Source organism: Zootermopsis nevadensis, unplaced genomic scaffold (assembly GCF_977971745.1).
Source record: "Zootermopsis nevadensis isolate Lab colony 2312 unplaced genomic scaffold, Znev_1.0 Znev_ptg000021l, whole genome shotgun sequence".
In the NCBI taxonomy this organism is placed as follows: Eukaryota; Metazoa; Arthropoda; class Insecta; order Blattodea; family Termopsidae; genus Zootermopsis; species Zootermopsis nevadensis.
In genome coordinates, this window is record NW_028259153.1 from 19,351,158 (window position 1) to 19,373,668 (window position 22,511).

The 22,511-nt window shown below is 35.9% G+C and overlaps 2 protein-coding genes across 5 annotated transcripts; both read left to right on the forward strand.

Annotated features, from left to right (window-relative positions):
• The first annotated feature begins 1,528 nt into the window (after positions 1-1,528).
• On the forward strand, positions 1,529-7,723 carry Psn (presenilin). Of its 2 annotated transcripts, XM_022061448.2 has the most exons (10): positions 1,529-1,628; positions 1,775-1,905; positions 2,482-2,708; positions 3,080-3,221; positions 3,471-3,538; positions 4,154-4,374; positions 4,969-5,067; positions 5,300-5,647; positions 6,550-6,662; positions 7,446-7,723. In XM_022061448.2, the coding sequence occupies exons 1-10, from the start codon at positions 1,622-1,624 to the stop codon at positions 7,599-7,601; spliced, it is 1,512 nt and encodes a 503-aa protein (XP_021917140.1). In that variant the 5' UTR covers positions 1,529-1,621; the 3' UTR covers positions 7,602-7,723. The 2 variants fall into 2 exon arrangements, with proteins under 2 accessions (XP_021917140.1, XP_021917139.1); XM_022061447.2 differs by lacking the exon at positions 1,529-1,628 and having other exon boundaries at positions 1,635-1,905.
• An 876-nt stretch (positions 7,724-8,599) lies between these two features.
• Positions 8,600-22,012, forward strand: alph (protein phosphatase alphabet). 3 transcript variants are annotated; one of them, XM_022061427.2, is made up of 6 exons: positions 8,875-9,039; positions 10,372-11,211; positions 11,295-11,412; positions 12,089-12,191; positions 13,020-13,074; positions 18,438-22,012. In XM_022061427.2, the coding sequence occupies exons 2-6, from the start codon at positions 10,402-10,404 to the stop codon at positions 18,447-18,449; spliced, it is 1,098 nt and encodes a 365-aa protein (XP_021917119.1). In that variant the 5' UTR covers positions 8,875-9,039; positions 10,372-10,401; the 3' UTR covers positions 18,450-22,012. The 3 variants fall into 3 exon arrangements, with proteins under 3 accessions (XP_021917120.2, XP_087209180.1, XP_021917119.1); XM_022061428.2 differs by lacking the exons at positions 8,875-9,039; positions 18,438-22,012 and adding an exon at positions 8,600-8,850 and having other exon boundaries at positions 13,020-17,456; XM_087353054.1 differs by lacking the exon at positions 18,438-22,012 and having other exon boundaries at positions 8,874-9,039; positions 13,020-17,456.
• Positions 22,013-22,511: the final 499 nt, after the last annotated feature.

Below are 22,511 nucleotides of genomic sequence, written 5' to 3' on the forward strand. Positions count from 1 at the left end.
ATATACGTAACCTATTTTTCCATTACAATGCTCTTGTTCTCGTAGACTTGCCACAATAATTCATCTTTACGACTCAACCTCTGCCTGCCGCCGTGATCTTTTATAATACAGATATCCTACACCCTGATTTTCGGAAACCCCGTTCTTGGAAAACGCAAAGTAAAGTAAGAACACGTAAACAGAAGATGTTTTTCTCATATATGCAATAATAAACTGGGGGTTAGGCTGCTAATATAGGGGTTATTTTTTATTCATTGGTCTTGTAATGTATTGTGAACTATGGCTATAAATGTGACATTAGTAAATTATTTAATTCAGAACAATGTATTTACTATAATACTGGTATTAGCAGAACTAACAGTATAATTTTGTGCTCTTACAGCTTTGTGAAGAGAAAAGTTAAAGATAAAATTGCAAAGCACAGCGGATGTTAATCGTCAGTTGTTTTTTTGTTTTGTTTTTTTCATAAGAGGTTGGTATTGCCATGTTAATATTTTTTTCACTTCATACGAAAGGCACGTACAAGCAAAGAACATAGAATACAGCCATTATCCCTGTCGATCTCATGACTGGAACAGAAAATTATAGTACATCCGTTATATTGCTAAGTTTATTCAGCCGTTAAACTGATTTTGTTTGAATGTCTGACACGTCGCTAGTCGTTCGTATAGGAAGTAGTGTTCGGAACCAGAAACAAGCAAATACGTCTCGCACTTATTTGATATTCAAAGTCAATATAGGTTCTTAGATCACAGAACCCTCTTTCACCACGTATCTTCACTCTTCACATTCAAATTTCAATCGAGTGTAATGTAGCTGTTCGATTTGACAGGAAGTGAGAGTTAGGAGAAAGTGCTGGCCTTCGCATATTCCGCGTTATGTGAGGGAACACAGGCGTTCAATTTTAAAATTACATATAAAGCAACAACGATATCAGATGAAGAGGGTAGAAGTCGGAGAATGTGAAGGCGCACGAAGTATTGCAAGAAAAGAAGGAAACGTTGAGGACTGGTGCAAGGGGTAGATATTCCTGCCTGCTTGATGCTAATCTCACAACAATGCAAACCATTTTAGCATCGAGTCATGGCAGTACATCTACGTATCATATCTAGTAGCAAAGAACATGTGACTACGAACATTTAGGTAAACTTTACTTTTAAGTTTTAATGTGTTGTAACACAAAATAGTTTTGTAAGCAATTGGTTACTATGCTGAAAAATAATTCATTTAATCTTTTACTTTCGTGTGCTTCATCACAGCCAAATGGCCAGTTACGGATAGAGGACAAACCAAAAATTATAAACAAATTACAATAAAGATGGCAGCATCAGTCTAACGAGCTTTTTGACCAAAATTATGTATTATTTTGTTACTTTAAGTAAAAAGTATGGACCTGGCCTTTGTGTAATTTTTTTAATTTAAAATGCAAAGTATGAAGCTGGCCGTTATGTAACTTCTTAAAATTCTTACGCTTAGAGTAATTTGACTTATCTGTCAGTACTACATAACCTACAACAGGAATGTTACCTGAAGATGGCAGCAGCTATCTACAGTTACTGCTGTCGTATTGTGCCCTCTCGTGGCCGAATTCTAAGTTACCGTTGTGAGTAGGACGACGTAAATGGAAGGTAGGCATTTTAGTGCTGTAATGTAATCCTTGTCGTTTGCTGTTATCAGGTTTTGTGTGCTATTGATAGTGTGAATAATCAAGAATTGTAGATAACAAGTATTTACTGTACTAGTTAGTTAATGTCTGATAGTGAATTTGAATCAGCTACAGAGTACACGAGTCTAATGGATGCACATGTAGCACCTGTCAGAACTGAACCTGTGGCTGATAAGAGTAATAAAAGACGCAAACCACGAAACCCACAAGAACCAAGACCATTCCCTGCAGAAGAGGATGTAAGTATTGCTGAGATTGAGGTAACCAAACATTGTGTAGACCTTAACCTCAACATTTGACTTTTATTAATATGTGCTAATCATAAGCTGTGTTGCATGCATATTAATATGAAGTTGTATCATTATACTTTGTGTCCACACATTTTTCTATCACTATCACCTACTCAGGGTCCACTAGAAAGAGCTAATCTCAATCACTGGTCTAACAGCAATTGAAATAGGCTATTTGTTATGGGCCCAATTGATTGGTACCATGGGGAGGTCTTTTGCAGCAGGTAAAGTGACCAGGTTGTGAAGTTGGTCATCATTCATAGCAGTGGTAGTGAAGTTAGAACAGTCACTAATAAATGAGTCTTTTATTTGAGATGTACCAAGGCCACCAGTCTTTTTCATAATGTAGCACAGTTTTGTGAGGTTATGACCAGGATTATGCCTTAAAAGATTTACATATGTTTCTGTTCCTATTTTTCTATCCTTATTATACATAGGCATTATCATATCATTAATGCCAGTCACCTCAGAAGGAAATGGTAGATAATAATTTGTAAAAATTAATCTTCCCTTTGTGTTTTATAGCACCAAGAGAATGGACTAGTGAATTGTGCATCCACTAGTACTCCTGTAGGTGGCCAAGTTGCAGATAATCATTCTGGTGTACCAGAATGGCCAATAGAGGAAGAAGAAGAATTGAAATATGGAGCAAAACATGTCATAAAACTTTTTGTACCTGTGTCGCTATGCATGTTGGTTGTTGTGGCGACCATCAGCTCTGTCACCTTCTATACCACCAAGGATATTTACCTGTAAGTATATCTGAACTCGCCCGTATTATTACTCAAATTGTAAGCCAGACATGTATGTCAATATCTGTAATATTACAATGTCAGTGAGTCAGTCATTTCTTCTATGTAAGCTGTGTCAATATATCAGTGTAAAATGTTGACATTTCACAAAAAAAACCTGTCAGTTTCTATCCTTAGGGCAAAACTATTGACATTTTATTCCCAGAGAAAATAAATTGCATAAAAAATTGTAAGGTACATTCCAAAATGAAGTTGATTGTGGACTAATTACGATTTATAAATAAAGGACCACTTATTTGATCAAAGTGTGTGCATGTTTATGAATGATGATAACATATATTATTACACTTATTGCCGTCTTTTTCATACAGTGTGTATACCCCATTCCACGAAGACAGTCCTGACACTAGCACAAAAGTGTGGAATGCCGTAGCCAATTCACTTATTTTGATGGCTGTGATTGTTGTGATGACAGTTCTGCTTATAGTTCTTTACAAGTACCGCTGCTACAAGGTATGTCTAAATACAAGGGGCATCTGAAAATTAATGTAATACAAAGTTTTGTAAGAAGACTTTTAATAAAGTCATATATTACACAGGAATCAGAACCTCCGAGCACTGATCTTATTTGTACAAACAGAGATTCTGAATTTTTGTTGGTGAACTGTTTAACGGATCGTCTGACCGAAGAAGTCCGGGACCTTGTGGCTTCGTGACATCAGAAATAAAACCTGTAATGCAGATTATGATTTTGTGTTGCAGATAATCCATGGTTGGCTCATCCTCTCATCTCTCATGTTGCTGTTTATTTTCTCATACCTCTATTTGGAGTAAGTTTAGTGTCTGATATTTTAATTAAATTTAGCTTTCTTCTTCTCGTTTCGAATATTATATGTTTTTCATGCAATTAAGCGATAAAATAAAACCTGTCACTAAAAATAGTAAAGTAAAGTAAAGTTTGTCCCACTATACGCCATGTAAGCGCTTGGGGGGAGTGGAGGTATAGCTCCTACTCATTCTTGACCTCGGCACTAGATGGGGGTGAGTGGTCAGCATCACAACCCGGCCGGCTTTACCCCCGGGAAAGGACCCCGGTACCCATTGTAGAGGAGGCTGGGTGGGCCCCAGAGCCGGTCTGGACGCAGAGGCTAGAGGAATAATCCTCTGCCCCCGTCGGGGATCAAACCCCTGCCGTCCAGCCCGTAGCTAGTCACTATACTGACTGAGCTATCCCAGCTCCCTAAAAATAGTAAGGCATTTGAAATTCAAAATATAACCATACGGGTGAGATTTCAGGTTCTCGTGGTGGTGAGTATGAAGATGCCAATATTTCAAACATGAATTATTTATTCACTACCTTCTCATCAATTGTGTGAATTGAAACATTTAAATGAAAGTAGGGTGTTATATTGTACATGGAACATCTTGCCCATTCCTTGTTACAGGGAAGTGTTGAGAGCATATAATGTACCGATGGACTACATCACATTGGCTATATTAATGTGGAACTTTGGTGTTGTTGGCATGATTTGCATTCATTGGCAAGGACCTCTAAGACTCCAGCAAGCCTACTTAATCTTTGTGGCCGCACTTATGGCGTTAGTCTTCATCAAATATCTTCCGGAATGGACCACTTGGGTTGTACTAGGAGTCATCTCTGTTTGGGGTAATATAACATTACACTGGTCCCTTTTCTGAGCCAGACGAATCCAGTCCGCACCTCCAACTCCCGTTTCCCTAATATCCATTGTGATGTCTTTCATAGTCTTTACAGATATTAATTTGCTGGCTAATTACTTTTGCTGGTTGTAGAAGTTGCCATCTGGGTGGTACATACAGCACTTTAAAATATATCATGTGTCGTTCAATATTTTACCTTACTTCTTCTTCTATGTCTCTCCGGTCCGTATTCGGTACGTGGCCTCCTCAATTCTCCTCTTCCGTTCGGTCCTCTGTTAGGTCCGTCTGTCCGAGGCTTTGATGGAGGTTTCGAAACATCTTCCTTTTTACGGTGCAAGGTTGTTAGCCTTGCGACCAACCCCCAACCTGGAGGACCAGGGTACCTGTCTTAGTCTGACCTCTCCCCCTCGACCAATCTGGCTAGATTTTACCTTACTACCATTCATGATTATCTTCCCATTTCTGGTACTCGGACAGTATCACTACACGGTGTAAGAATTAAAATTGGATTCTATTTGTAAAGCAAAGACTCTTCTGTGCTTCCTAACTGAATCATTTCAACACCTTTTTTATTGTACAGATTTGGTGGCAGTGTTGACACCTAAAGGTCCGTTGCGTATCTTGGTAGAAACTGCGCAGGAACGAAATGAACAAATTTTTCCTGCACTTATATATTCATGTGAGTATAAATAAAAATTTTCATGTGTGACTTGTAGAATTAAAGTATCTGGTATGAAAAATAAACATGTCATCAAATTTAAATGTGGTAAAGTCATTTTTTGTACCACTGACTGTACAAAGTAATGTAAATTGGGGCATAACCCTATAACTCCAATGAATTCAAATATAAAGACTTTAAGAAGGGATTGAAATGAGCAATATAATATCTGAATGGATTTTCTGTATTCTAGCGACATACATGTACAGTTATGTAAGCATTGCCGGTGGTGACGAACAAGAATCTGCTGGCCATACCACTCCTGCTGTTGCTACTACTACTACTGCTACTAATATTACTACTACTACTACTACTACTACTACTACTGGATATCAACAACATGCTCCTGCCTTCCCCATCCCTGATGCGGACATGGATTCAGAAAGCGGGTTCTCCCGTGAATGGGTTTCAAACCACGAGGCAAATGCAGCCCGCAGGCAAGGGGAAGTTAGGGAAGCGTCTAGTGGACACGTCTCAGATTACAGAACATTCCCACACCAGCAAGGACATCAACAACAGGTGGAAGTGGAAGAGGAAGAACGTGAGTACCAACGCAGATGGTGTGATTCAGTTCTGCTCAAGGCCTCAGCAAATATATGTAGATATACGCATCACTTAAAAAAATTAGGATCTGTGATTAATATCTAAGAAAAGTCAGAAATATATTGTTTCTAGTACTCTTTTATTGCGTAAAAACTGATTTGATGTTTTGTAGCACTCATAGATTTCTAAAAGTTGTCTGTCTGCTATGTGGCAAAATATTTTATTTTAAAAAAGTTGCTACTATTAGGGAGCTTTTAGAGAAGTTTTTGTAATATGAATGATCAAGACATTGAAATAATGTAGTACAGTGGTCCCCAACGCGGTGCCCGCCAAGGCTTTTTTTGGGTGCCCGCTTTGTTACGGAAAGAGGTTATACTGAATAATGAAGGCCGTTCAACCATGAACATTATAAAATCAAAGCACAGATCTCTACTTACTGTCGCCCATCTTGACGATTATTTGCGAGCAGCAACATCATCCTACACTCCCAAATTTGAAAAACTGGTCGATGAAATGCAGTGCCAAACATCACACTAACTTCCCACTTGAGTAATAATAATTGTACTTTTGATTGCATGGTTTCTTGTATCATTAAACGTCGTGTTGTTTTGTGTATTATTTGGTGTCCATATCTTATTTGTCCAGAGAAAAGAAAATTTGGCTCTGTTAATTGGTTGGTCCCCGACACGATCTCATAAACTCTCAAATGTGCCCGTAGGCACAAAAAGGTTGGGGACCACTGATGTAGTATATAAGATGGCTGATATTTTTAATTTTTAAGAAAGGAATACATTATACTCATGGTAGAATGCAGAAAATTTCTGTGAGATTTTATACAACTATAAGATTTTTACTGTGATTCTTGCAGACCATGTTCAGTTATACTGTGCGTTTTTGCAGGCGGCGTGAAACTTGGTCTAGGAGACTTCATTTTCTACAGTGTTCTGGTTGGCAAGGCATCATCCTATGGTGACTGGAATACCACTCTGGCCTGCTTTGTTGCCATCCTTATTGTAAGTGTTAAAGGCTGGTACTATTATTAAAATCCGTGGCGTAACAGCTCCAGAGAGCCAAAGCCTCAGACCACGCGGCTACGGCGCGGGACGGTACTATTATAGCTACAGATATAAGAGAAGAGGTCAGATGGCAATCAGTTGTAATGAAATAATGATCATTATAACTGTAAACTATCTTTACTTCATGACCAGTCAAGTGCTGGTTGAAGCCCCTAACTTAGTTTGGAGGGTATGTTAATAGTCGGGCTACTGTATACCTTACCTGCACCTGTCGTGGTGGTGTGGCTTGAGTACCTCAGAGACCCCAAGAGCTATGCTGGCGGTAGCATAGCTATTGGTCGAGGGGGAGAGGTCAGACTAAGACAGGTACCCTGGTCCTCCAGGTTGGGGGTTGGTAGCAAGGCTAACAACCTTGCACCGTAAAAAGGAAGATGTTTCGAAACCTTGATCAAAGCCTCGGACAGACGGACCTAACAGAGGACCGAACGGAAGAGGAGAATTGAGGAGGCCACGGACCGAATACGGACCAGAGAGTCATAGAAGAAGAAGACTGTATACCTAATGGGGCAGTGGTAGATGAATTTGGAGCAATGATGTACTTAAACATATTTGTTTGGGGGTGTCAGTTTTTTACCTTCCTATCGCCAGTTCATGTTTTCAAACATAAAAACACATTGATTGGATACAACACTCATAGATGACAAAGTTTCGTTAAATAAATAAAGAGAGAAAATAAATCTAGGAGTTTCTTGAATACTAATCAGTGTTATTTCATTGCAGGGTCTGTGCCTCACGTTGCTGTTACTAGCCATTTTTAAGAAAGCTTTACCAGCACTTCCCATTTCTATCACATTCGGGCTCATCTTCTACTTTGCAACTAGGGAGATTGTCAAGCCATTTGCAGACAACTTGGCAAGTGAACAAGTGTTTATCTAGCAAGTTGATTTTCGTAATTTATATTGAAGTTGTGCATCATATTTATTGTCATGAAATTACAATTCTTTATATTCTGATTATATGTAACAGCATATTATAGCAACAGTAAAACATGGATGGATCATGATGTGTTTCTTTTGCATGTATATAAGACCTCTGTGTTACTTTGTCTACCCCTGAATGGGCCATGGTGTGGTTCCTGTGGCAAAAGTAAACAACTGGACAATTGTTAAAGTGATATAGTTACAGCAGAATGATCCATAAGATCACAGTTTATTTTGAAATAATTGTATAACCCTCAAATCCTAATGGTAGATGGTTAATACATTGAAAGTCTCCAGTGATTAACAACCCAATTTGTTATTTTTAATTAAACATTGGGTTCTTATAAAAAATTAAAGGACACAAATAACGAGTGTCATAATTTTTTGTGTAATTCTTTGATGATCATGGTCTTGTCTTTTGTGCACACATGTAACTCTGTAAGAAACATTTTTCATAAATCAAATAAAATATTTGTTACTGCATTATTCCTTCAGGTAGGGACTTGTAAAAATATAAAATGCATTGTGCACGATACTGTATTACTACCACTGTCATCCTAAATTTTCTTTCATACTGTGGAGACATAATCGTGACATTCTAATGTCAGTCATCAGTTTTTTATATGAATGTTTATGTAAGACACTGAGGACTTACTTAAATTTTAGGAAACAATAAATACATTCTTTAAATTTTAGTTATTTCATACATATAAAAGGACATGCCCAAAATAAAATTTTACAAATGCACCTAAAATTTGTGTAATTTTGTATTCAGTTTTGACAGGTATATGTGTTCAGCAACAGTTAAGTGTCTCACAGCCCATGTACGTGCATTTGGTTTCATTGATGTGTGATTGGCCGCATTCTGAATGCAAGGTCACATCATTGTCACAGACTGCAACATAAGGTAAGATGTAGTCACGTCCATGCATCTGTGAAATTTAATTTTAGGTCTGTCGTGGAAGGGGGGAAGAGCTCTGTTAGTTGATGTCAGCAAATAGCCAAAAAAATTGCTAAAGTGCAGAAATAACAAAGGCCAAGTACATGTGGAATTAAATGCAAGCAGCTTCTATTCTGCGCCTATTTAAACAGCAAACATAGTTCTATATTCCATACTTCGTTTTATTTTTCCCTTAACGGTCAGAGGTAATGGATTCTCTGTGGATAACAGGAAGATGGTTCTGCTATCAGCTGTGATTGGAACGGTATGACATCACCAATGAATCCTATTTTTAGAAAGAGGGCATGCGCAATATTTATGAAATAAATATCCGCCATTCTTAGTAGTCAGTTTTGTTGTTGGTAAAATGCAAAACATTCGATGAAACTACGAGTATATGTCAAGACGAGAAAATAATAGTCCATAAAGATGTTAGGAACTCTGTGATTATAAGGTATAAACTGAAAATGTGTGATGTAAGCCATACATCTGTAAGAAAATTTGTTAGAGGTTATGAAATTCGTTTAGAAAATACGCATGTGAAAATGGGTTGTAGTACTTTCACCCATGAATTTCTGCTTGCACAGTTACCAAGTGTTATTGTAATTTACTTTTTGTTTGTTTATGAGTGGCATGTTTCGAGGAAATGTGGCTACACATAATGTAAGCATAAGCTGAGATGGGGCAGTTCTAGCTTTTATATTTCCGTTTGAAGCATAATTTTGCATAGTAAAAGTATGTGTATAGTAATTAGAATAATTTTATTATAGTGGAACGTGGTACATTATAATATAATTTAGTCTTGCATAACCTAATTATGGTCATTTGCTGGCTTTGAACTAATGCTTGTTAGTGTTTGTAGGCTTCAAGGATAAATTTGCATTTCAAGATGTGTCTTCAAGAATTTTGTCATTGCTAGTTTAAAGAATTATCAGATGAAGTCATTGTTGATTTTAGTCTAGGATTTTATATTCAGAAACTGTAATATGAAATGCAAGACTCATAAGTAATAATTAATATTAACATTTGTAATTGGAATGTTCTCAGGAACTAGACAATGGTGATAGTTATGTATTGTGCTGAACATTAAGACTTACCATGTGACACATGAGTACCTTTGAATGAACAGATATTTTGTGCTGTGATTTAAAGAAGATCGTTTTAGGTACAGAAATCCCTTACAATGTAATTTTTGAGAAACACGTTAACTCAGATCTGACTGTTATCATTGCTCTTTCCTTTTGTCGTAAACATGTACCGAAAAAAAAGCAGCAGAATTGTTTTACAGTTGTAATTGATTCTTTGGTAAAATGATTCCAGAGCTTTGTAGTTTAATACATCTTTGGTAAGGAATCAATGCTGGTTATTTAAAAGCAGATTGTAGATAAATGCCAGGGCTTAAAGCCCAAAGTACATAGAGTAGTGTGCTGAATTGGGGTTTTTCAGTGCTGGTAGCATTAAAAGTTATCTGATAAGTGGAAAAATTTGATTTTGACAGTGAGTGTATTGATGGTGTGTTCTCTAGGGGTGTGATGTTTATACCAAGGTTCATAAAAATCTGTTGTTTCAGAACATATTAGGGGTGCACAGTATATAATATATAAAATATGATAATGCCATACGTCAATTTTTCTTTTTAAAAATAGGTAACTAAAAAGTATGAGGTATGTGATTGTCATTGTAGACATTGAGAGGACGAAATGATTTTTTTTTTACAGAATTGTGAACATATACATTTATGCAGATATGGTGCATGGTTGTAGAAGATTTGGCTTTCATGTTTCAGATGAAGATTCTTATAACATAAGACAGCAGGATGGGTTCATTTCTGGATAAGCCAAAGACAGAGAAACACAATGAGCATGGTTGTGGTAATGGGTTACGCTATGGAGTCGCAAGCATGCAAGGATGGCGAGTGGAAATGGAAGATGCCCACTGTGCTGTCACTGGGCTAGGTGAAGAGCTGAAGGATTGGTCATTCTTTGCCGTGTTTGACGGTCATGCTGGTGCCAGAGTTTCTGCCCATTGTGCAGATCACTTGCTAGAATGCATTGTACAAACAGAGGAGTTCCGACATGATGTCATCAAGGGCATCCGCTCAGGTTTCCTGCACCTGGATGACCGCATGCGAGAACTTCCAGAATTGGCCAGTGGAGAGGATAAGTCAGGATCAACAGCTGTGTGCGCACTGGTATCCCCACGCCAAGTATATGTAGCCAACTGTGGAGATTCTCGTGCAGTGCTGTGCCGTTCTGGCGAACCAGTTTTTGCCACACTAGACCATAAGCCCGTCCTGCCAAGTGAAAAGGAACGCATTCTGCGTGCAGGAGGCAGCGTCATGGTCCAGCGTGTTAACGGATCACTGGCTGTATCTCGTGCACTTGGTGACTACGAGTACAAGAATGTAGAAGGACGTGGTCCCTGTGAGCAGCTGGTCTCTCCTGAGCCCGAAGTGTTCGTAATGGACAGAGATGAGGAACGGGACGAGTTCCTGGTGTTGGCCTGTGATGGTGTGTGGGATGTCATGTCCAATGAGGACCTTTGCGACTTCGTGAGATCCCGACTTGCTCTTACTAATGACCTCGAGAACATTGCAAATCAAGTTATAGACACCTGCCTTTATAAGGTTTGTTGTTGTACTTGTAGATTTGCTGGGATTTTTGGATGGATTTTTCTGTAAATAATAATTGTTTCCATTCCTTTTTTCAGGGCAGCAGAGATAACTTGAGTTTTGTGCTAGTCACCTTCCCAGGAGTTCCACAGCCGTCTTCAGAAGCCATTCAACAAGAAGCTGAACTTGAAGCCTCATTAGAAAGGAGAATAACAGGTAAAAGTTATTCCATATGTGTTAGTCATTGTTAAGTTATATTATTTATAGACCTCAGATTTATAAAACTGAGATAATTTTTATGAAAATTACAGGGAAACTTCAGTGACTGTGTAGGAATATTTAATTTCATTGGGAAATGTGCTTAAATACCATATTTGATGACACATATTTTAACAATGGTCTTAAAAGCATAGTAAGAACATTGTTTTTCAATTCAACATTTTAAAATGCAGACAGATTCTTCAGCGATATTTTGGGTTATGACGCCATATAAAATTGTATATAGATACCAACGTTTCACAGAAACAGTTTCTCCATCTTTAGGTCTGAAGATGGAGATAGTATGTTTTTCTGAAATATTTGTATCTGTTTACAAGTCTATAGGGTTTCACAATCCAGATGAATAACACTGTCATCTTCACCATCATGAGGACCTCAAATCTCCCAGACTGATCTTCATTCAATTCCCATGCCAATGGTTGCTTCTTTGTCACATTATAGGCAGCATTTGGTACTTTACAAGCTGCAGCAGTGATGAGAAATCCTCTACTGTAACTGTAACTGCTTTATATTTTTGATGTTTGGTTCTATGTTTCCTTGTGACACATTCTTCATTTTATATTTAGTAACAAGTTCCTGAAAGTTCACTTAGTGAAATTAACAATTGTTGCAGAAATGGTTCGACAGGCGGATGGATTACGGTTTGTTCATGTCTTTCAGACATTGGCAGATGAAGACATCCCTGGTTTGCCTCCTGGTGGAGGTCTTAGTGCCAAGTATGTATTGAACAGCCTTGAGAGAATGTGAATTTCAGCATCTTACTGTCTTATATGTACATCTGACATTCAGAAAAATGGGCTTGACACTGAAATAAAACTGGAATGCTCTTGACCCTGTAATTGTTATGGATTAAACAGTTCTGTGATAAAAAAGGCCATATGCCATAGTGTGTGTGTGTGCACGCGCACACACTCCCCCCCCCCCCCCCCCCCCCCCCCCCCAATTTTCAACTGACTGATCTTCACGCAATTTTGTATGAATGTCATGCTACACACACAAACTGGTGGTTTACCTCAAAGGTTTGACACATTTCTTTTAAGAGCCATGTTATTATCCTCCCTCTCCTTCTTGGTCTTCCAAGTGACACTTTTCAAGAGATTCCTATGTATACATCTCTTGTCTTCCATGCTACAGTTACATAGACCAATGGTATTCAACCTTTTTTGTTCGCGTACCCCCAGATATAATTTCTCTTCAACTTTGTACCCCCAAAGTTGTTGGTGTATAATTCAAGTTATACACAGTATATAATGTACATCTAAAATAAATTAAATAAATTACATTACTGATTATTTAGTGTTTATCATAAAATAATATTTTTTTTTTAAATTTCACGTACCCCCTAAGATGTCTTCGTGTACCCCAGGTTTAATACCACTGACATAGATAATGCTTATTTCTCTGCTGTACAATACTAGGTGACTTGTATAAATTACAAAGTTTATATTATGTGTGAATTAACATATGCTGAATACTATTGAGCTACAGTAATTTTTTTTAGTAAGTTCTGTTGATTACTTATTTTACTTTTTGATTCTTTGTAGGAGGAACTTCATTGAAAGTATCTACAAGAAACTTTGTCCAAACCAAGCAGACAGTGTAAGTCTCAGTTATGAATGTGGAGGTTATTAAAGGATGTAATTTTTATGTGTGAAAGAACAAAATAAATTGCATTGCTTTAGTAATTGTTTTTCTATGTATGCACTCTCTGTTGGAACATGAGGCTACTGTAACAAAGCATTTCTTATGCAAAAACAGTGTTACATTTTTTTTAGACAGATTATTTTTCCTCTTTAATCTGCTGTCATTTATTTAAATTATGTAAATTCTATGAAAAATGTAACTTGTATTTAGTTGCTTGAATTTTAACCATTTATATTCTGATAATGTACAAAGTGTGTTACCAGTTTATTTTTTTTTTACATATTTCTCCTTCGTACAAAATAATATTCTTATTTGTCATATTTATGTTGTTGGTGCAGAGTTGAAATCAGACAGCCTGAGACTAATTATCACTAACATCTGTGTTTATAATCTCTTAAAGTATATTTCACTTACTGAAATAGTCAGTAGTGAGTTTGCAGAATGCCATTACTTAAATAATTTATTAATGCTCTTATTGTCATAACATGTGTTTCTTAGTTGTAAAGTGTTATGTCAATTTAAATATGTAACGTAATGTGTTTGTCATACATAAGTGATACATACATACAACCTTTCGCTTTCTGCATATATTAACATGCTCTGGGAAGGTTTATATTTACTTATTTTAACTACCTGAAATAATTTCTTTGACAAATCACTAAAGCAAATAGTAACAAATAATATCAATAATATGTTTGCTGTGAAGTTTATCGACCCACAATGAAAAGAATGGCAGTACGAAACTGTTTTATATGACAGTTATTTTCTTATTGTGTAACGTTATAAAAAGGCAAGATCTGAATTCTGCTTTGTTCTTGAATGAGTTTCTTCAAGTAAACTTCTGTAAGATTCTTTACTCATTCCCAGAGCAGGACACTATTAATATATTTAGATTGTGTGGAAATTTGTACTTGGGTCACCGTATGTAAGTGACATGAATTACAAGGACATTGCCACAGTTTGTATGTTACATACGGTTAGTCCAATTTCTTGTTTGTTGATTATAGCTTCATACCTAATTTCAGAGATCTCAGTTACGTTTCTGCTGCCTCAGACTTGTCTTTGTACTGCAACCTTAATAACTTGTACAACAGTTGTGACATGAAAAGTACCACCAAATTAAAGGCCATAGGGAAAACTAAAGGACAGAGCTGAGAGTGTACCATGTACCTAGAAAGGGAATAGTTTGATATATTACAGTAATTCTTTTCATCTGCCGTAGTAACTTTCTGTTTTATATAGCTATATACTGCACCTGTACAAAACAGATGTTTCATTTTCCTGCATGTAGAACTGGCCAGAATAGTTGGACTAAATTGCTGTAGCTGAGAATGTTGGTTTGTTGCTCGGTGTAGTCTGGTAGAAGTTTACTGATGTTTCAGAGGTCCTTGCACCGTGATGATAGCAAGGACCTCTGAAATATCAGTAATCTTCTACCAGACTACATGGCACAACAACCCAGAAGGCAGCCATCTTCAGACTCACCACCGTGAAAACCTCAAATCCTTCAAGTTTGAAGAATACTTCATCTGAGTGAAGGGTGTGACCCACTTTGTTCCCATTCATTTTGTACATAACTGACTGCTCTGTGAATTCATTATTCATTTCCTGATGATTGCATGATTGTTAGTTTTAAATTGTGGTTTGTGTATATCTTGCATTATTGTAGGAGTTTCTGAGTTGTCATTATCTAGTATTTATAAAACCAGATACATATATCATAAATTATTTCAAAGTACCCGTTCCCAAACACAATTCTCATTCAACAGTGCTTCTGATATTCCATTCTCAATATCAATTCAGAAAACCAGCAATAACAAAAAATTTCTATATTAACTCCATGAAGAAGATTAATTTCACTTTTTTGTTGGAAGAGAATGTGTTGCTCTCTCCAAATTTTATTTCATTTATCCCATTATCATTTCCTCAAATCATTTTGCAACATTTAAAGCATTACTGGAACAAGGAAAGAAATTATATAACCAATGGGATAGAAACTTTGTGTCTGTTAAACGGAGGGATGTGTTTGTTTTTTGATCAGATATTGTTCATTATATATAATATTTTTATGCAAGGAAATCAGTTATAAACATCTTAATTTTGTGGGTCTTGTAGAAGTGGTGTCTGTCCATCCGAGTGGTTCATTACCGAAACCATTTTATGAATCTGAACAACATTTTGGTAGGGAGTAAGCCCTACACTAAAGACTGTCAGGGAGTTCTATTTTATTTTTTCATATTTATTTAATAAGTAATTAGTCCTATATTAATATATGCATACCTGATTGACTGTATACAAATATCCATGGAACATTTGATACTGTTTAAATTTGTACTGCTACAAGTGTCATCACTTGACTTTTCTTGAAAGTGGTTGTAACGTGTCACACAGTCTTTTACTACTGACTGAACATTATCAGTAATACTGTTATTACAACTAAGTACAGATAAATTATAATCTTTATTGCAATATTTATTGTTCTGGGTCATAGATAATAAAACAGATGATCATTATAATTTATCACTCATGATAACCACAACATATTTCATCAGGGTGATGTTACAGAGGCAGCAAGCACCTCTAAAACGTTGGTAAACTTCTACCACTCTACACAGCACAACAATCCAGAAGACAGACATCTTCAGTGAAAGAATGATGTTTGTTCATGTCGGTACATTAAGGTTTAGGGCGGTGGGTGAGAAGACTAAATCTAAGCACAGGAATTCTTGTCCTGACGTAATTTGACAGCAAACTTTAAATTGAGTTACGTTAAAGGAAGAACCCACTGCTTTCAGTTTTAATGTAAGAGAAACAATGGCTGGACAAGGGTTTTGACACCTGAATGTTCAGTGTGGTGAAAAGTTGAGAAGTTAATGCAGTTGCACAAAATAATTATATGATTCAGACCTTTGTGGTTTTCAAACTGGTTTTGCTCACAGCAAGGCTCAGCAAGCCTTGTAGAGATCTTTTAGGAATCATTATTGTATAGCATTGTTGGTTATCTGCACTCTTCGATATAGATGTTTCCAGTCATTTAAGCACAAGTTTATGTATCAGTCAGTAGCAGTAATTGCTAGTGATGGTTTAGTAGTATATTCAAGAGGACTGCAGATGCTCCAAGGCAGACATTTTTATTGTAAAGTCCAATATGTAACACAGTCAAAAGGTTGCATGGATTGTGTAATTTTGGTATTTACCCTATAACTTAATGTTCCAAGTCTTTGGTTTCAGAATAGTCAACCCTTTCTCATTACTTTTACTTTTTTTCTGGGTCCTTTTAATCTTTCTTCTTCTGTGCTTGAAGACTTGAAATTGTTATGCACTTCTTACCAAATACTAAGCATACCTGAGTCTGTCTGTAAGTATTAATTGTAGTGTTATGCTACTTGCTACTAGGAGTAATGTTTGATCTATTTTAGGCTTAGAATGGAATTGTATGATTGTTACAAATATATCGGTGAACATTTATCAGCATTGTCCTTTGGTTTTACCTGAAGTAGTGTGTGTGTGTGTTTCTACATAAGAGGTTTGTTAAAATAATTATGTTGATTAATTTTGTCTTTACTAGCATAATCTTTTGAATGACCAGTCTTCGGACATCACAATAATCTTAAGTAAACAAATAACATAGAACTTGTGTGATATATATCACTGTTGTAGTTATAGTTTTCCTCAATCTTTGTTTGGAAAATCTGTTGCAGTTGTTATGAACCTCGATTTATTTGTGTGTTATTAGGTTTGTCATTTCTGTCTGTCCATATGTCTGCATGTAACAAATCGGGAATTGCTGAACAAAATTTGATATAGGGGAGATTTGTGAGCTTTTGTAAACCCATTCCAGTTTTCTTTGAATCATATAAGAATAATGAACACTTCACATGAAGACCTACTTGCATTTCTGTGACCATATTGAGCATAACTTGCTAAATATTTGTCAGAGAAAAGAAAGTATTAAAGAAAAATTAAACACCAAACCTGTGCACTTTTTTCCTAAGTCTTATATTGTTTAGATACTTGTTTATGTTTATGCTGCGTCATACTGTAACACAAGTAGCTTTGGACATATTTTAATTTGTTTTAAAATTCTAGTTCTTTCTTATCTGTCCACTTCACCTTTTTCCTAAATGTGTTTGCATTAGATTAAATGTTCTGCCAAAGTGGTTTTGAAATGTTGATCACTATGTTTGAAAGTGGTATTGAAACATCTTAAAATATTTGTGAACTACCAATTTACCTTGTGTATAATGTATGGAAATAGTTTTTAAGCTTTTTATAATTTAAAATAATTTATGTCAGATTGTATTTTGAATAAACATGTCAGATGTAAGATAATGGAACAGTAGTGTTCTGGGTAATTTGTTGTAATGCAAGGGAGTATGTGTGTGTTACAAAATGATTACTAATAAGGATTTTTAACCTCATTTCTTGCCGTCAAACAATACAATTTTTTTCTATCGGAAGTATATGACAACATTTTAAATTTTACATATGTGCATGTTTGATAAAGAGGTTTGTAAACATATACAGAGCAGTTCATTCTTCAATTTCTAACACAGTCACTGACCTGGCAATGAACTAAAGACTGACAGGCATGCAGGTTATCATGTACAAGGAAATCAAGCATGCTAATGGTGGATTATCTCTGTTCATTGGCTCATTTACATCACTTATGTGAAGGGCAATGAGATTGGAATATTTTGCTTTAAATATGTATTTTATCACATCTGAGCAGGTTACTTTTTTCTAAGTCCCCTCTTGAGGTCCTCTTTATTATTGTTTATAAATTTTGTCAGTTGCAATTATTTTTTTGCATCATCACAATTTCAGTGCCTTCCTACTGATAAAAAATGTAATGTTGTACTTGGTGACTCGTTGCTTAAGCAAGTTACAGATTGAATGATGGATTTTGTGAAGTTGTGTCAGAATTAACATTTTTGTGCTTTACGCATCATTTTTTCCCCATGGCATAGGTGTAATATTATAGTCATTTTAGAGTAGGGATATACCATGTGGCTCATAATAAGAAAGATGACAAAGGGCACTGATTGCAGTAACATAACAGCAAGTGTTTGGAAGTTTCTTTATAGTGTTGATGTCTAGCAGATTCACCATATAACATAAGAACCAGAAAATTATTTAAATATTATTGATACAATGTATATGTCTGCATTGTTAACCTTTCATTGCTTTGAAAGACAGTTTTACCATATATCAGATGTAAATGCAGTACTTTCAGGTTAACTATAAAATATTTCTGCCAGTCTGGTTTTTAAACATGACTTAATTATTAGGTAGTAAATTTTATCTTGTATTTGCAGGCATCTTCATAGAGTGCAAGTTTAATGTGGCGCAAAAAGAGGACTTGATGATGCTGCAGTGTCAGCATGTGCCGGTGTATTGCTGGGTGAAATGAGTGGCAGACATCTGGCATCCAAGATTTAAATGTTGGATTTTGTTCCATGTAATTTTTTTACTGATGGGGCTGTTTGTCACCATAAGGATTTGAAATACAGTATACTTTGTCAGTACCTTAATGGAAGAGGTTATTATTAGCTTCTGCACAAAATATATTTGAAGTTGCTGATTGATTTTTGTGTTCCAGACCTTGGTACACTAGTTCATGGCTAACACTTCTTTGTTGCTGTTCATTTGTTGAATAACTTGAAATTGAACTTATCAAAGGAAGATAAATAATTTATCAGCCTCAACCAATTCAAAACCTATGTAAGATTTGAGGTTTTCACAGCAGTGAGTATGAAGATTTCTGTCTTCTGGGTTGTTGCGCCGTGTAGTCTGGTCGATGCTAACCAACGTTTCAGAGGTCATACTGCCTCCGTCATCAGGGCGTGATGACGGAGCCAGTATGACCTCTGAAACGTTGGTTAGCATCGACCAGACTACACAGCGCAACAACCCAGAAGACAGAAATCTTCAATTCAAAACCTGTCTGTAAATGGTATGTCTGAAATATTTATGTATATATAATTTTATGGCGTGTATGTATTACTGGGTGACTCAGCAGGTCATTATTCTGATTACTTAATGCCTTTTGTGAATCAGTGACTTCTTTATATAAAAATACCGATATGTTAGTATGATGGCATATGCATTCTTGATCTGATGACAGAGTATTTCGTAAGTCGTGTGTGGAGGTTGTCATGTTTTTAACCCAGAGGATAAAAATGATTTATGCATTTTTAGACATCATAAGAGAAAGAATTTGTAAGAGGTGTTGTATAGAATGGTTGCTGCCATTAGTATTTTAATATTACATATGGTGCAAAATGCAACTGTTGGGAAGTTTTGCATTATAGAATTTGTTCAGTTTGAAATATTTGTGAAGTATATGTTTGTCCTTTCCTCTTACAAGAATTTGGTAACAAATGTACTTAAATATTACTATTCTCTGATCCATATTAAAAATTCTAAATTAGTTAATTACTCAGAATGAAAATTGATTAGAAATTACCATGTTGAAAATGTGATTCAAATTTTAATATCTTAAATGAGCACAAAAATTATGTTTCCTGATTGAGATGAAACGTCCTTTGACAAGAGCAGTTATAGTGTCATAATGTGTGAAGGACACCATGAGATTAATTTAAAATCAACATTGTGATGCTGAATTTTACCATGTGTGTAATGAACTTTAACAATGTTAATATTATGTTGTTTGCAAACATATTATTGGAAATTGTTGACCATAAAGCATTGGGCACAGAAGAAATGAGAAAGTGGTAAGTTTGCTCTCTGTATGTACTGTAAGATACTTTGAATAATTTAAAAATATTTCAATATTATGCCATTAAGAATAATTATAGTATGATTCACTTTATTAGAACATGAATTGCATTTCAATTCAAAGAGTTCTGATGTTCAGCCTTGATTGAAAGGCTAATAATCACATGAGTATGTTTGTGTGAGTGTGTATGTGCAGTGTCTGTCCCTTCCATTAGCCTTTAAAACAAGTTTCCTATTTTAATACAAATTAGTATCGATGTTATGCCACAGAAGAGTACCCTTAATGCCTCCAGTTCTCTACCATCAACAATACAACCTATGATATGTGAATAAGATTAGCAACATTAAATGTAGATTACTGACATTTGTATGGTAATAGATTTTTAGATAAAAATGTGCAACTGTGTCAGTGTCATTTATGTGTTTGGTTTAAAATAACATGCCAAGTGCACAAAATCTGTAATTATTTTTTTGTTTTGACAGTGGTAAACACTGAGTAACTGTAACTATGCAAGTTTAAATTTGGTGTGATGTGCTGATATCTATCATATTTTGTATCAAGCATTTCTGTATGTGTTAATAATTAGACTTAGGAATGACATGAATCTTTGAAGTTATCTATTTCTATTTTTCAGGTAGTGAAAATCTGTATAATCAAGAATTCTTCACAACACTGAATAACTTATTTATGTAATTATTAATTTTCTGGCCTCTGCACATGTGGAAACATTTGAAAGAAGGTACACGTAACATCTTCATGGATTTTGTGTAGGGATTTCCTTTATTTCACAGAGCTCACCCTCTAGTTTGCCATCTGTGTTGTATGCTGAAGCTAAACATGCAACTAATAACACTTTAGTACCTAATTACAGAAATCATTTATATTATAAACAATCTGTTTTAGGAACTTGTTAATAGAAAAGAAATTAACATGATTTCCTACATGACCCATGATGATATTGCTGGTAAAGTGACTGGTTACAGACAAGGATTTGATTCCTGTCAGAGTTAGATTTTCTCTTCACAATCAACTCCATACCAGCTCTGGGTTCACCCAGCCTCTATCCAGTACCTGGATGGAATTTTACCTGTGTCACCCATGTATACCTTTCTGGTGTCATACATAGCCTCAGGGCCAAAGCTTTCACTGGCTGTTCTCACAGTGCGAGAGACAGCATTGTGATGCAGTGACCACAAAAATTGTCCCTTGTAATGTCTGTTATAAAACTTCTAGTCACCCAGTGTCATTCCAAGGGCCAAGGAAGATTTTGTTTGTTGGTCATTCTGACTTACTTTTATGTAGCAAGACTCCTGTGTAGACCAGACTTCAGCACCTACTGGTTACATTATGTACCTTATATTTTACTCCCCAAATTCATAAGTTTGCTGACTTGCAGTGTTGGGACATCAGGATTTTGATCCAGTGTGTAATCCTTTCCCAACCCTATTCAGGTAGACTATAAGCTGAGATTATACTCTTTTATTTCTCAAATAATAGGCGTTTGATATCATTAATGACAATTTACTAGGCTGAAAGAGAAGTAATTGGCCACATTTCAGTATCTTCCCTTTTGTTCCCTGGTCCCTTCTGGCTTTTATTTTCATTTACATGACAGAAGAATTGGTCAGGTCTGTCACTTTCATAGATGGCATTTTCACTCCAAAATGTATACATCTTCACTTATATCTTAGTAGTTTTCTGCAGTGTGACAAGTGTTACATTCATCCAAAAAATTTATCCTGTAGAAACACCATTTTACTATATAGTGATGGCTGCATACCATGTTTCTGTTATGATTTATGAAGTTGTTAGGATATTAAATAGGGACATGGTCATGTCTGTTATAATAATGCTGTTCTTCTGGGTTATGACATTACATGAACTTGTAGGTAGATCCCAGTGTTTTGAAGATGAAGACGGTATGTTTATCCAAAGTGTTGGTAATTGCCTACAAGTCTGCACACAACTCAGAAGAACATCATTGTCTTCTTCACGAGTGCGAGAACTGCAAATCTCACAATCTCTTATAAATTCATCTTCTACAAACAGCTCTTTACAAGAAGTAGAACATATTTGTTTAGGAAGTGTAATATTAATTTTTCTTGTAGGAAGGCTTCACAGTGGAAAAAATAAAAAAGTCTGTACATCTTATATCTCTGGTATTTCTTTATTATGATAAGAACTAATCCATTGCAAGTATGAGTTTCTCAAAATGTAGTATCTACACATTGTCACTTGAAAATTGGGTCTCATATAACATGGCATTCATACCATATTACTTTTATGTGAAATAATCCTGGGTTTGTTATGCAACATGTAGCTTTTTATTTAAATCTCTGCCACAACATGTTAACAAGCACAAAAAGTAATGTTTTTGATAATGTGCAGAAGTTTCATGCTGTGTAGCTGAAAATTATTACATAATGCCATGGTAGCTTTTCATACAAATGTTCAGAGATGTTATACATTTTGCATTTAGAAATAAATTTTATAGTGATTAAGCTTGGCAGTAGGTGTTGCACTGTGAGACATTCAAATGAAACCCATTCATGAATATAGTTGGTCGCAGGTGATAACATGGCTGTCAACCACAATGCAAGATGGAAAAATAATTTGGGTTAGGTAGACCCACCACTCCCCACTCCTGAAA

Coding starts and splice junctions, on each gene's coding strand:
- Psn (XM_022061447.2), top strand. CDS start 1,750: ATGTCTGATAGTGAATTTGAATCAGCTACAGAGTACACGAGTCTAATG. Junction 2,709..3,079: donor ACCACCAAGGATATTTACCT/GTAAGTATATCT, acceptor TTTTTCATACAG/TGTGTATACCCCATTCCACG. Junction 6,663..7,445: donor GCTTTGTTGCCATCCTTATT/GTAAGTGTTAAA, acceptor ATTTCATTGCAG/GGTCTGTGCCTCACGTTGCT.
- alph (XM_022061428.2), top strand. CDS start 10,402: ATGGGTTCATTTCTGGATAAGCCAAAGACAGAGAAACACAATGAGCAT. Junction 11,413..12,088: donor ATTAGAAAGGAGAATAACAG/GTAAAAGTTATT, acceptor CAATTGTTGCAG/AAATGGTTCGACAGGCGGAT. Junction 12,192..13,019: donor GGTGGAGGTCTTAGTGCCAA/GTATGTATTGAA, acceptor GATTCTTTGTAG/GAGGAACTTCATTGAAAGTA.